A 15962-nucleotide genomic window follows, 5' to 3' on the forward strand; every position below is an offset into this window, starting at 1 on the left:
AAGAAATGCGAGATACGTGCGCGAATCGGGTATTCGATAGGGACAAATACTTTTTAAGTTGGCAGTACTTTTACTGCTACCTGTGTCAAATTTTCAATCCATTTTTCATTGTTTTTCTTTCTACAACTACCGTATTTGCTCAGTTTGTTTTCTGGCTATTTAATAAATTGAAAAGACCAAACATGATTGAGGAGATTCAAGCCGAATCGAAAAACTAAAGCCCATTCCAAAGCATTTTAGGACTGCTTCGAGGATTGAAAGAGGCGTACATACATATCTATGTGCATTGCAGCCGGGCGGGATTTTTTTTGAATGAGAAATTTATTTTAATGAATAAATAAAGCCTTTGAAATAAATATAGAACAAAGATTGCATTAGCCTTCCCCGTTATGAGTTACTTTCCACAACTCTCGTACCTCTCTTGGAAATTTTGAACTAATTTTCATTCTGTAGGAGTTCAAGACTCATTGTGATAGGGCTACTATAAAAGAAATTATGTAAGTTGTTGTTTCTGCTCTACTATTGCTGCACACATTAAATAGGTATATGTATATACTCCTATTGTATACTATTTGTACTTAATTAGTTTTAGTTTAAGAAACGTAATTTAATTAAATTAAAAGACATGTTTTTTTTTCAAGTGGTTTTTAGGGGTTTTTGGAGCCGGGCTCACACCACTAGCATGCCATTCTTATTTTTTATTACAATTGTCCTGAACAAAGCCGCAATGTGCAACGTCTGCTTAGTTGCTGACTGTGGCCATACTTTTGAGAGAGAGTGTGTGTGGTTTGCACACCGCACTTGACACATTCCTGCAGCGAATGCACGAAACGTTTGTTTTGGTGGCCATTTTTCCTGTGACTGGGCGGGCTGGGCATGTTATACAGAATTCGGCCGACTCGCTCTCTTTCAAAGCCAAGGCAGTGCACTTCAGTCGGGAAAAAAAGGGTGTAGGGTGCAGTGGCTAATTTTTCGCTGTCATCTATGTGTGCTTAAATTATTTTAGATGCCATGAAAGCCAGTTTCCCGGCCAATCTTAAAATGTTAGTATGCTTTTGCTCGGTTGCAGAGCTAAACGCTTCAAATTTTTCATTCCGCTTGCATGCATGGGGGCTGAGCTTGCAAACAGCATTTATATTTCATGCTAATTTCACAAAAATATTTTTGCATTGTTATGGGGATTTCGAAATGGTTAGCAATTATTTGGCTTATGACCGAAAGCTTAGCCCTTAGCCCAGAGTAAATGCCCATGAAAAATGGTGCAATTGTTTACCCCTTGGAAGCGAACTTTAATTGTTGTCGGACATTCCCTCCATTCCACATGAACCTCAGTGTAATCACTTTATTATATATCTGGTAAAGGAATTGAGAGATATCTTTTCAAGTTCTCTACATTTTCTTTATATTAATGTATGAAAACATTTAATCTTGTCGAAACGACAATTTTAGTAACAGAAGAGTTAAAACAGAAATCAGCTAAAAGTTTTTTTTTTTTTTTTTTTAAATAGGGATCATTTCCCAGCTCCCCTTTCGAAGTGTAATAAGAGCATTGAGTTGATTGAATAGGTTATTCTAAAAGCAACTTGTCCTTGTAATACATAAAATTCAATCAGTATACTGGAAAGTCATTTGCTAATTATGACTATATTTTATAATGCCCCAAAATGTGAATGCACTAAACTTGTTATGTAGACTCCTATAACATCCAGACAACATGAGTTTATTTTACTTTTTAGCTTCTCCCCCCTCTCCATGCTACTGGATTACGTCAATGCTGTCCACATTATAAATTATACTTAAACTAAGCACAATCTATAAAGAATTCTCAATTTTCTTTTGTTTCAATTTGTTTCCAAATCGGACTAGCTTGACTGTAGCATTCTCTCTTGTTGAAAGCTAAATTCAGACTCTTCTCTTACAGCTGGGATATGAATAAGGGCCAGGTTGCATTACAATTTTTTTGCGGTATACAGTTATTTTTATAAAAGATATAATGAAGTGAAGTATGTTTTCATAAAACAAATACTTCCACTTCTGAACTTGTTATTACTGCTGAAAAGCTTATCAAAAGATACGATCCGGCTTTTCTTCTCATCCTCATCTGAGAGTTGAAACTTTTTGCTGTTTGAAAAGTTGCTCAAAATAGCTAAGTATTATCAGTGTCTGTGTAAAAATGGCAGCTTATATCGTAGTTATACCAAATGGCAATATTTGGGGTGGCTTCCACTTTTCGCACTTGGGAAAATTAATAAAGTTGAGTAATGTTCCATTGCGCTACTCTGCATTTTTCCAATTTCGCTGGCATAAATTTTGTGCTCGATTTAATGTGGAATCTTTTTCAAATCGGCTTATTGTGCAATCGTGTGTGCTCACACGCATGCACTTGCACATACACACACACGCATATCTATATATATGTATATATGTATTTGTATGTATGTATGCCTCTTTACCTATGGAGAATGCCTAGAAATGTCTGCTATGCAGATAAGTTGCCGACAGCGCCGACCTTAGCCCACAAAATGGAGGAGAAGAAAGCAGTAAGCAAGTAAGCAGGCGAATGGGCGAGCTAGTGAGTGAGCAAGCGAGCGCAAATTGAAAGAAACTGGGGAAAAAAGAAAATAACAACAACAGCAACAGCAACAACAACAAAAAGGTGCCAAGTAGCGTGCGCAGTTAATGAGTTTTTCAACATACGCCCCCGCCGAGAGAATTAAAATGTAGCACGAACAGAAGAAATGTAGCACATGACAGGGTGTTGGGTGTGTGTGTGTGGAGGTCGTACAGGGTGACGGCACGTCATAAATCTGCGCAGGGTGGTCTTTGGTATGTAATTGCGCGTGTATGTGTGTGTGTATGTGTGTGTGTGTGTGTTGGTTGAAAAAGTGCAGCGCTATTTGTTTTTCAGGCGCAAGTGTTAGTGGGGGCAGTGTGTGGGGCGTTCTAATTATGACGTCAACAATGAGCGCAGAGCAGGGGCACTCAAGCATGGTGTGTGTGTTAAAGTCGAGGGCCCACTTGGGGCGTCACTTGGTGCTTTCATATTTCGCTTTTGCCGATGGTTAGTTTAGATAAAGAGCGCTATGGCCATATGAAGAGCGCATTGTGTTAAAGTGCCTAAAAGTAGGCACGCAAAATTAAACACACACACTACGAACTAAACTGAAATTGTAGACACATACATATACTCGTATGAATACATCACTATATCTATATACTCTATTATTCATATACATATATCCTTTAAAGCATTTTGGTTTGTTTTTTCAACTAACTAACTAATATTTTGTTTTTTTTTTTTGTCTATTTGCAGAAATGATTGTGTATGTTGCCGAAAAGTTAATCTAACTTAAAATAATATTGGGTCTGGTACTCAACTATTTCATCAACTTTGTTAAAGAAAAAATAAAATTGTTAAAGGAAAAATAAAAAAATATGAAAATCGAATCTATCCCATAAAAATTGCATTTAAATAGTACGTAAACAAAAGAAATTAAATAATTTAAGCATATTCCTGCAACAAATACCCAAGAACACAATTCAATTTCAACCAAAACAAATTGTATAGTAAGGAATTTACAGTAATATATGCAATCTAGAAATTTTAAATTTGCACAATACCGCAAACAAAATTACGCAATTTTCTAAGCTGCACAGCATTAACAACAATAACAGCATCAATAGCAATAACAAAAGCCGCAAAATGTTGCGTCAAACTTCAACACAGAGCAATCGTTTCGCCCATTGCTGTGGATGGATGCAAGTCTTCCTACTACTGACACTCTACGTGATTGGTAATCAAAGTGCCTGGCAGGAGAACATACGACCAAAACTCTATGTGGAATTAGGTGAGTTTCTATTCAACAACCAACGACTCTTGACATATATTTATGACAGAAAACTCAACGAAGTGTATTCACTAAAGATAAACTAACCCAACTACTATAAAACAATTTAAAAGCTTACAGTTATAAAAAACACAATTGTGAATATTAAATGATAAAAATATGTTTGATAATCCACAAATCCCGGCACTAGCATATTCCAATAAATAATCTATGTTTTATTTAGGCACTTGGTGGCAATCAGTTTTAGGAAACAGGCGCCAAGTGTGACCAATTCACTAAAAATAAACTAAACTGCACTATAAAACAATTTCAGAGCTTACAATTAAATAAAAACAAAATAGCAAATAGAAAATGATAAAAATATGTTTGGTAATCCCAAATCCCGGCTCTAGCATATTGCAATAAATAATCTATGTTTCATTTAGGCAATTGGTGGCAATCATCGTCAAGCATCAGGCACCAAGTGTCAAGCTAGGTGGATGACAGCGAAATTAGAACTAATGCAAAATGTCAATTTAAATTATGCATAAGTGATAAAAGAAAATGGCGTCAAGATAATATGTGTAAGCACATGACAAATTTTTTGGATCGAAATCAACTGCCAGAAACTTTAATGGCAACTTTTTATGAGCTCAGAAATATAATTTGACTGCGAGACAAACTCCACACACACACACTCACACACAGTTACACTCACACACTTGAGCCGGCAAACACGAACAGGTTTTTCATACATCTACATACATATGTACATGTTGTTATGTATCTCCTACACTTACAAGGTGAAAAACTTGCTGAAGAAATGAAGCAATAACTTTTGAAGGAGCGCAATGCCCATCAACACATATACGCGTACATATGTACATATGTACATATGTATATATGTAGATGTACGAGTACATACACTCACTTAGATATCAGGCATCCACACGTTTGCTATCTTAACTATAAATAACAAAAATTCCTGGAAGACATTATTTGCATAAAAGTGGCGAAGCTTTTTACACAGCCACGAAGAAGCACATGCGAGTACACATACACATACATGCATACACATACATACATACACATACATACATAAACACAAACACAGATACTCGTACGAGAACACACTCATAGATAATACACAATGTTTCTCTCAGCCATCCGACCCATCCACCATCCACCATCCGCTTCCCATCGTCCATTGCTACGTCATCATCATCGTTTGCCCCGAAGTAACGTACATATGCAAATTTGGCTTAAAAGTTGTACGACGTCCTCACGTACGTATGCGACAGTCGCAACGTTAGCGATCCAAGAGCCAAGCGCCAAGAGTCGAATTCGAAGTCGAGCCTCCTCGCCTTAGCCTCGCAAATAGTAGGTGTATTAGTGTGTATGCCCGTCTCTCACTCCCTGTCTCTCTCTCTCCCTACCTCTCCCCCTTTCTGTGCCGAATGAAAAAGATGAAGCAGAAAGTTGCAGCACTTGGAAACGGCAGTCGCCGCCGCAGTCACAGTCGAAGAGCGATGAGCGCCGGGCTAAGTGAAAAAGAACTAAATTCTAAAAATATCTTTTGCACGCTTCAGAAATTACGTTATTAAATGTGCATTTGGCACACACTAAATGCGAACGACACGCCCTCGGTCCCAATCCCATTTGGAGTCCCATTCCGAGACCCATTCCCACTCCCATACCCAGCGCCAGCCCCAGCCCCAGCCCCATTTCAGTCCATTTGTCGACCCTCGCGGCTACATGGACCTCTACTGCTGCACTTTGTTGGGCCAGTGAACTGGGCTGGGTAATGGCAACTCAACTGAGCCTTTTCAGACAAGTCACATCAGGCGCACATGTGCTGCTTATAAATGAGCCAAAGAAACGGAGTCAAGCGTTTTGTGGGGTGGTTGCAAAAGGGGGTCGGGTGGTTGGGTGGTTGGGCCAGCCCAGGGTAGCCTGTGCAGGAAGTAATTCAAATGAATGTGTCACTTGTGAAGAAAATGCAAAAGATATGAATAAGCGCTATAACATAACAGCAACAACATCAACAACAAATGGCCCAAATGTAAGAGCCAAGCTATGATGGTTGGTCTGGGGGATGGCGAAAAAGTTCATGCTGCTGCAGGATCTTATACCTTGTAATGAAATTGGAAATGTCAACTAGAAAATGTTTGATAACTAACTGACAGATAAAAGAAAGCTTAAGAAAAACGTTAGAGTGTCGGCCTGCAATTTCTGATATTTATATTAACATGCATATATCATTGCTGAATGAAATAATGTCAAACTTGGAATTTCACAATAATTTATTATCTATTCGCCTTGATGTTTCATTTATTATTCAGTCAATAGAATCAAATAATGACCTGTTATCGAGCTCGACTTTTTAAGCTTAAAATTCAATCTGTTACTTCTACCGATGTAGACTTCTGCTCTAGCCTAGGCGCTACGTCACAAGTACTCTCAGAAAGACTACATGTTCGTTTAAAGTGAGAGTTTCTTCGCTGCCTCGAAACACTTCAAAGTCAGCGTAAATAGTCTCGAAAATTGTATTATTTAGTATTAAGAGACGTATTCTGTTAAGAGTCATCCAAAAAGTGGACAGGAAATAGGCCCATGTGGATAAACAAAAGTCTATACGGGATTTGGGCAAAACATTGAGAACCAGATCCTCTTCGATTGTAGGGGTTAGGTGAAGACATGATTAAAACAAAAGGTAAAAAACTCAGTAAGAATTCGAACACAATACATTCTTCAGTTCCATTATTCTGTTGAATGCAATAATGGATGAAAAAAGAACACATATCTGAATAATGCATTCAAGAACAAGAAAGGTAATACTGTCGATCAATCGAAGTCAACAATTTAAATTAAGAAACTTGGCGAGCAGGTATTTATTTGCCCGATCCACTCTATCTTTTTTCGAAGCTAATAATGAGAATTAGGTTTCTCAAGAGCAGAACTCAGCAATTGTTCCAGTGTTTAGCCCAACTGGAGGATACTAGGCTATTGTAAGGATGATGAAAGGCCATAAGAATATAACACAATCAACAAGAACAAAAAAATGTATTCGGAACCAAAGGAAAAGAATATCAATATAATTGCTCTTCAAATAATATAATAGCAATACAAACTGCTTAGTTTTTTCAGTACTGTCCTCAAATGGCCATTACGATGGGGCGAGAATACAAAGCGTGATGACTTTTCTTTGAAATCTTTGTCCTGATATTACTGATGATAGACTATTTCGCTTTGATATCCGGACCAAATAAGATAAGACTGCGCCCAATCCTTACAAATGCTGACAAATCCTGTATCCACTTTACGGACTTCATGTGGAACCTTTACACAAAAATTGGATAATCTAGCTCGCCCGCATTCCTTGACTTGCAGGCGGACAGAGGGAGGTCCAATTTCACAAACAATTTTTGAATACCCTTTTACGGCTTGAACCAAAATTGCGCTTCAAATAATAGTCGATCTATGCTTTCGCACCAAATGCAAAAGCTACGCTTGAACGCTCCTTGATGGGGGTAATTTTGGAGTAATAGAAGAGTGGTAGGACCTTCAATGGCATAACCCAGCTTGCCAAGAAATGTGCATTTAAATGGCCGCTTAGTCGCCCTGCTTCACCTAATGACAACCACTTGCGGCTGTCAAATGCAACATTACGTTGGGTGGGGGCGGGATCGCTGGGGCACTATTGCTTGCATATGTGAGAGTGCGGGGGGAGGCGGGCTGATTTGTTTTTGTGTTCGCCATCTAACAATGGCATATGAATGCATTACTAGGCAACGGCACCATCCGCCCCCCACTGCCTCCCCATCTCCCTCGGGCTGTCCCTGGCAGCAATTTCATTTTACTTTGCCACAAATGTCGTCGGGGTCGAGCCACTGCTGGGCGGCTGCTCATTTGCTCGCCTCCTCTATTCTCTTCTGCTGCTGCTCTTGCTTCTCTCAGCTCACCGCGCATTCATAATTTGCACATTAACCTTATTTTCTTGTTATGCATGAGTGCAAAAGGAAAAAAGGAGGAAAATTGTCACCAAGAACGAGAGGATTTTACGAGTTTTCTCTGATGGATTTTAAATGAACTTTAACACGTGCAGCGCACACTCTCCTTGCCTGCATTTGTGTGTTGGCTAAGTAATTGCTTTTCGGCTTGCTTTTGGCCACATCGGCGAGATTCCGTTAGTTGGATTTTGAATGTAACCGGGAAAATCCCTAAAACAGAGCTTTACTTGAAATTGACAACGCGTTCTCTGGAATAAGCTAATTTTCGATTCAGAAATAAAGTGGCTCGTGAATGGCATCAGAAAAAAACAGCTCTTCCAGCACAATCGTGATATATCTTAAAAAATATTTCAAACTCAATAGCCAAGGAATAAAGAAACTGGACAAAATTTAAATCGCAATCCTCCCACAGTTTTCGTGCTAGATTTGAAAATTGAAATAAAAAACCATTAAAAGTGAAATAAATTCAAAAAGCATTATTTGCCGAAACCCGGGATTGAACCGGGGACCTTTAGATCTTCAGTCTAACGCTCTCCCAACTGAGCTATTTCGGCACGTATAGCCGCGGCATTAGCGCAGCCGTCTACCAATTGGCAGTCTACCGATAAGCAGGGGGTCGGGCCTTCATTCGAAGGTAGACAAGAGTAAGCTGCAACAGCAATCAACAACAAACAACAACAAATAACAACAAAAACAGATTCCGCAATAGCCGCGCTTTGACAATTAATTTTTAATTTTTGTGAGCAGAACAAACTTTGCGACACGACAATAAGTTTGATGTCCCAACTAATCAGCAACACCGAAGCGTTTGGGGAACAAAACAAAAAAATGTGCAAATTATTAAACTTTTAATCAATTTATCAATATTAACTTTTAGCTTGTTCGCTAAAAGTTTTGTAAACCCTCTATTTTTTGTGCGTTTTGTTTTTGACTGGGTCTTTAACTTTTTCATTAAGGCTGCTAAAAAAAAATGCGCTTCAATTTTTGTCGTTACGCCATTTCAATTACTGGCCAAGCACCAGTCAGGACGATCGGTGGCAAATTTATAGAGACAAAAAGCTAGAGGACAAAGAGAATAAGTAAAATGGCAAAGTATAGTAGTATGTGGACGAGTCGAACGACGATGGCCAGGATGGCGACATGCAACTCATTTGTCGCAGACGCAACGTGTGACGGCAAGGAAGTTAGGAGGAAGGTGCCGGGCAGCACAGCGGGCAGCCTGCACTTGGCGTGGGGCGCGCATCGTATTACTAATTTCCCTGGTGACCATGAGGCGCGAGAGGTGGTCCGCAGACCGAGCCATTGAACTCATGTATAACGGCTTGGCTGTTAACCGAACGCCTTACAGTAGTTCCAAACTCCAATCTAGTTGTCACAATTTTCAATTAATTGTTGAATAACACTGAATTGTATTTATCATTTATTTTGGAAGAGCTTGGACTTCAAATTGTACAAACAATTTATCTAAAATTTCATTGAAAACTATATAAACACTATAATAATACAAAACCTTTTTTTTTAAAGAAAGTTTCTTGCAAATACATAAAAAAATATTTTTTCATTCTTCTCATTGTTCTATTATGTAAATCAAAAATATATATTTTAATGCAGCTTAAAACATTCACAATTCCCTTTCTAAAAATGGATAATATATTCTAAACAAATGGAAATCACAGCCATTATTGCCATAAAGTATCTAGAAAGTATCACATTCAAATGTTGAAGTAATTGCAAAGGTGTGGAGTCAAATGAAGCCTCTTCTTTTTTCCAGCGTTTCTATCACTTCAAGGTCTTTGTATTTCCGGCATCTACTTTTTGTTGTAATTCCCAGCTTCTTGGCTACTAGTCAGTGGCCAGAGAGTAGGATTATTATGGTTTTGAACTCCTTTCTCTGGAGTTGCAGGAGTGCTTTTGATCACTACCCTTGTACATTGTTTGGGGATCTCGCAATTAGTAGCGTTCTTCCACTGCTCAAGAGGTTTCGTAATTGGGTTTCAAATAAAACAAGAGAGAACGCTACAGTCGAGCAAGCCCGACAGTGTAATACCCTGTACCCCAATTCTGTCAATTCTAAGAAAAGTTATTAGCGAAACAAATTCTCGCCAGTACAACCCCCCCAAGCTGCAGCAACAAGTTCGCTCTTCTTCTTTCTCTTTTTGCTGCTGCTTTGGGCGCATATAACTCAGTGACGGAAGTTTACCTGGGTACAGGGTATTACACTGTCGGGCTTGCTCGACTGTAGCGTTCTCTCATGTTTATAAATGATGTGTGCAAAGTTTGGTTTAGGTAGCTTTCGAAATGTGGACGCTATTGACGAAATTCTGCAGCGGGGGAAGGGGGGGAAAATTAAAAAAAAAAAATAAACTCGTCCTTACTCGGACCTAGGAGAATCTGGATGCCAACTTTGGTTATTCTAGCTTTTATAGTTTCTGAGATCCTCGCGTTCATCCAGACGGACAGACGGACGGACAGACGGACAGACGGACGGACATGTCTAGATCGATTTCTCTCGTCATGCTGATCAAGAATATATATACTTTATGGGGTCGGAGATGCTTCCTTCTGTATGTTACATACTTTGCACAAACCTAATATACTCTTTTTACCCTACGGGTACAGGGTATAAAAACACACTATACTGTGCTGAATATTAAATTTTTTGTTGAAAGGGCTAAATGGTGCTTATGGTTCAGGTGACTTAGACGCCGTGAAACTGGTTTCGGTGGTTAAATCGCACCTCCCCAATAGAGTTTACGAATTACACAATTTTACTCGCAATTGCGACCACTGTGCAGCATCTGGAGGCTGCCATTACCACACGAAATACGCTTGTGCGTGTATGTGCACGTCTGTGCGTGCGTGTGTTTATGTACTGGACCATCGAAAGTTGCCGTTAAGCGAGCTACGAGGCGACGAGTCGACGGTTGTATCAGCGACGACTATTGGAGTTGCTGTATCAGCAATATCGAAAGTGTAGCTGCAACGACAACTGCAAGTCCTGCAGCTGAGGGAACATGGACGTGCTCAACTTTTTGATTAACGCCATTATGAGCTGATTGTTCAGTTGACCCAGGTCGTCTGGCGGCGCTGGCGTTTTCATGTTTGGGCTTTTTCTGATTTTCTTCTTCTTGCCAGTGCCTGCCAGCAAATTGCACTCATGTGTGTAATTTATTTTCTCGGCATATAAAACTTCCTAACCGGAAAATGAGCACTCAATTAAGAAAGCGTTTAATCCATGAAATGTTCCAATTGCACACACGCTGCAAGGGCGAGCAGCTCTTGGAAGGGGGGTGAGCGGCCGCAGGGGCGTTGACTCTTATCCAGCACAGTAGCAACAGCCGAGCCGGGCCGGCTTTACATGTATGTATGTACATACATATGTACGAGTATGTATGTAGATGTAATTGATCGGGTGTGCTTTTAGATTTATTTCGTAGCACATCGCTGTGATTTGTAAATCCCAGAGCATATTACATGCAAATGCTTTAAAAATAGACGGTTCATGGTTGTATAATTTTTATCTCTGGCCTGTAAAGCACTAAACGGATAAGTAAAACCAGCAGGAATTAAGGCTACATACATTCTGTGGTGCTGTTAAAATATGCCAAGATACAAGTATGTAACCTATTGTTTTACTTAAAGGTTGAACTTAATTAATGTTTAAACAACACGTTCCACAATCATTCTTTATGTTCTAAAAAAATACCCAAGTATTAATTATACCTTCTACATCTGGATAATGGGAATCTAGCCTTCGATTGTGCTACTTATCGTATGTAGAATAAGTACTTTATACTTTTTGAGTCGCATTTGCATAGCATAGTGGCATTGTAAATATTAAAACATTTAATGAAATTACAAATGAATTTCAATTAATGAGTAGAAAATAGCAAGGCATTTATTAAACATGTACATATGTAAATATGTGAAGTAGAACCATTCAACCGAGTCTAGCCGAACTAGCCGAAAAGCAAATAATATTCCGCCCCCGAATGGTAGGCGTTTATTATATAGTACTATATTGTGATTTGATTAGATTTTATCCCACTTAGGCTTTCCTACCTTATAAGGTAGATACTTAAAGTATATACTTTTTATACTCAGCACATAAAATGTACAGAAGTATATTAGGTTTGCGGGAGGTGAAAAATGTAACAGGCAGACGGAGGCGTGGCAGACCCCACAAAGTATATATATTCTTGACAACACGAGTCGATCTAGCCCTATCTGTCAGTCTGTCCGTCCGTATGAACACCTGGACCTCAGAGACTATAAGAGCTAGAGAGACCAAATTTTGCACAAAGATGCCTTATGTGTGTACGCTTTACGAGTTTGTTTTATTTTTTTGTTTTCCCCCCCACTTCCCCCTATGTGGGTTTTCCCGATTTTCCGTTCGTATAATCGCCTATATCTCGGAGACTATAAGACCTAGGGACACCAAATTTTAGTCCCAGATGCCTTATGTGAATACGCAGAAAATGTATATTTTGGAATTTCCCTCCCTCTCCCCCACAATCCATAACTCCCTTAATTCTTTGAATTTTTCATTGAAATTCTCAAAATACCTCCCTTTAGTGATTATGAGTCCGTGTGTCGAGTTTCATAATAATAGGCCGATTAAACAGGAAGTTATAGCCATATGTGTATATATGACCAAGCAGTGACCGCAGCTGTTGTTGTTGTTACTGCTTTGCACAGGCACACAGACACACACAAACACACAGATACACTCCTAGATACGCATAATTATACTGCATATATGTACAGAGTATTTCAAAGTCGGGATACCTGACTTTAGCTTCTCTACTTGTTATATTATTTTCTTATGTCGACAGGCAATGTTTTGTTAAAATAAAAATAAATATAAATATATAAATACAATGCCTGAGAAGATTTTAGATAACAGTCATTTCCTTTTTAAACTGCCGACTGCATCCGTGCATCCAAAATATTTGTGGGATAAATTAAGATTATTAGTAGACAATAAATTGCTAAAAAGATAAAGATATATAATATATATAAGATAAGATAAAGATACTATAGATCGCTTTGCAATCATTTGATTTCCCTGGACGACTTTTGGGCTTAAAATATGGGAAGTAATATTAGTTGCTTCTGCAGTTACCAGTGGATAGTTACTTCGGTATTAGATGACATATAATTATTTCACCAGATTATTTATGTGATCTATAGATCGCTCTGGTTTTGCAGTTGCCAGTGGATAGTTATTTGGTATCTGAGTTAGTTATTTTACCAGGTTATTTATCTGATTTTTTCCTCAATAAGTCAAAAGGAATATTAAAATGCCACTTGCTTCGTTCACATTCGAACATACAAGTACAGGTACATGTCGATATATTTGCTTCCCAAAGTACTTATGGTACAATTGCCTGTTCGCTGATGTTAATTGTCGGCTTCGTAAGTTTCTGCCGCTTGGTTGCCGGCAGTAAAAACATTTGGAAATTCGTTGTGGCATCCCAATCCGCCCCTTAAGTTGGCGCAGTGCTGCCAGCATGTTGTCACAGCTTTAACACTATTAAAAATTTGGAATTCATAATTTCCTGCACATGCTCGCCTGCCTACTTAAACGGAATTTGAATAAAAGTAATATGCAAATGACAAGAGGGGAAACAAGCAACTGATGTCAGACGCAATATTTTTAGTTGTCGCATTTCCGACTGCTAACCAAAAACGCATACTTATGCGATGTACATACATACAACTACATTTATATACCTATATATGTACATATGTATGTATATGTATGCTGCCAAGTATGTAGTCTTGTTGGGTTAGTTTTGTGATGTGGATGTGAGACGCGTGTCAAGTGCTGCCGTCAACTTAACAAAAACTTATCTTGCGCCTTCCTTTAAATGGCTGCTTGGCTGTTGTTGAGCGTACTCGCGCCAATTACATTGTGAATTAAATTGTAATGAGGCGCATGCGGCAAAATATGAAAATGAGCAGGCGGTGGCGTGGCGGCACAGCGGCACAGAAATGGCAATTAACAGTTATGTTTGCTATGCCACCAAATACGACACGTTGCAGACAGTTTTAATGACGTCGCCGTCGCATCGCATCGCATCGAGTGCGCTATTTTTAGGCGACGACTTCGACGAATGCCGGAAAAGTGGCCCGACCAGCAGCAGCTTACTATATTCGAATGTGTATTGCAAGCGACAATAATGGCACAGGAAGCAACTGCTTGGAGCTGCCTCCCTGAGAGTGCCTTCTACTCGTAACTCTAAATGTCTGGGCTGGCTGGCTGGCTGGCTGGCGACTGAGGCTGAGACTGACCACCGTTAAGCTCGCCTAATTGGCTGCAGCGGAAGTGCGCATAATTTGACGTCGCAATGGCTTGGTGGCCAGGTTGTTAAATTGCATGTTCAATTGCGTGGAAGATTATCGATATTGCCGTGTCGGGGCCATGTTGTGTTCTGTTGTGTCGGCGGGCTGCCCAAGTGAGTGTCTTGCGGGCTTTGTTCGTTCACAGACATTTCAGTTGGGTATGTGACAACGATTGCTTCGATAGATATGGAGAGGAGCCCAGAACACTTCCTAAGATTATCACTGGATCAGTGGAAATGAATCGCATTGCATACGGATAGAGCCAACTAAGCTTGGGCTTGTAAAGTGGGGGTACTTTACTGAGTGTAGATTGCAATGCATATTTATCTAAGACTTTAAAATAGTGTTTATTATTGAAGAAACTGTTTGGCAATTCGTTTCAAAGCTGATATTCTAAATACAATTGTGACATGCGATCGTGAACATCAAAACTCCTGTCAAGTCGGCAGCTATTTAATTTTGAATAGGTACCATTCCTTTAAGCCGCGATTCCAATTCCCAAGCGCTCGTCTTCAATCGTTGCAAAGATTTAAAATCTCATTTGTTTTCAAAAGTATCCCAGTTTTCAAAAAGATTGGCCAGTCGAATTCAATTTTTTATACAACTAAAACTTAAAATCATTATTTTTATTCATTTAATTTGTAATGTTTATGTATCTAAGACTTTGAAATGTTATTTAGACAGACGATTACCAGTCAATGTTCCATATCATGAGTTTATTAGCATCCAGAGTTAACGATAAGTAATTCAAAAAACTGCTGGTCAATTCGTTTTAAAGCTGATATTTGAAATACAAATGTGCGATCATGATTATCAAAAAACCTGTCAACTTAGCAGCTATTATTAAATTCAAATATTATATAAAATAGATACCATTCCCTCAAGCCGCGATTCTCAGACTCAAAATATCATCTGTTTTCAAAAGTATCCCAGTTTTCAAAAAGATTTCCAGTTCATTTTTTTTGAATGTTACATTATCGAAGAAAATAGCAATGCTTGTAAAGTTAAAATATTGTAAAATTAAAAATCAATTTGTTTTTGTGAAACTTATCGAAAATACAATTTTAAAACATTTATACAAAACTTAAAAACAATTAGCCAAACATATGTAAGTGGGTGAGTTTTTACCTGTGTGGGTGGGAAAATGGGTGTACTATCTTATCCTTAATTAGATGCATCAAATATCTGATGTGTGGACGTCTGATGAGTAGGCACCTCATGTGTTGACATGTGGAAATCTCAATTGTATAAGATTTCACTTGACTCCCCCTCCGAAGCTGTGTGTTCAGGAAGAACCAGCTAGTCTTCGGTCCACTCCCATGGCATTAAATTGTAAACAACAACAGTAATAACATTGAAGTGTCATTCAGCGGCCTTTGAGTGGATTAACATTAACCATTGAAATGTAATTATGCATGTCTCTCCTACACTTACACGCGCATTCCCACTTCATTATATCAGAAGAAGAAGAAAAAGATAAAGTAGGAGGAGGATGTGGAGGAGGTGGTGGAGGTGGAGAAGATTTGCACTTGCACTTAACAGACGCTCATTAAAAATGTTGTCACGCTCCTTGGAGCCGAGTCACATGGAGATTTTATTGTGAACGTGTGCGACTTTTCGAGCAATCGCAATATGAACAACAACAAAAAAGCAAACTTTGCCAAAAACTTTACATGCTGCGGCACAAACAAATGCAAAATACTCCATCGAGAAACTATATAAGAACGGAGAACTATGTTGGTAAATAGTTGGCGCCCTGCAGCTGGGGGCCCAAGCG

At 39.0% G+C, this 15962-nt stretch overlaps 1 protein-coding gene and 1 non-coding gene across 2 annotated transcripts in view; one reads left to right on the forward strand and one right to left on the reverse strand.

Annotated features, from left to right (window-relative positions):
• Positions 1 to 3624: 3624 nt before the first annotated feature.
• LOC115628457 (semaphorin-1A) overlaps positions 3625 to 15962 on the forward strand; it is a 182127-nt gene continuing 169789 nt past the window's right edge. The window contains 1 exon segment of the mRNA XM_030524575.1: positions 3625 to 3848. Coding sequence (XP_030380435.1) covers positions 3704 to 3848 — 145 coding nt within the window. The 5' untranslated portion in view covers positions 3625 to 3703.
• Positions 8319 to 8391, reverse strand: Trnaf-gaa. The gene has a single exon. It is a non-coding gene; the product is annotated as a tRNA-Phe (tRNA).

The sequence above is a fragment of the Scaptodrosophila lebanonensis genome, unplaced genomic scaffold (assembly GCF_003285725.1).
Source record: "Scaptodrosophila lebanonensis strain 11010-0011.00,11010-0021.00 unplaced genomic scaffold, SlebRS2 tig00000118-arrow-arrow-pilon, whole genome shotgun sequence".
NCBI classification, from domain to species: Eukaryota; Metazoa; Arthropoda; class Insecta; order Diptera; family Drosophilidae; genus Scaptodrosophila; species Scaptodrosophila lebanonensis.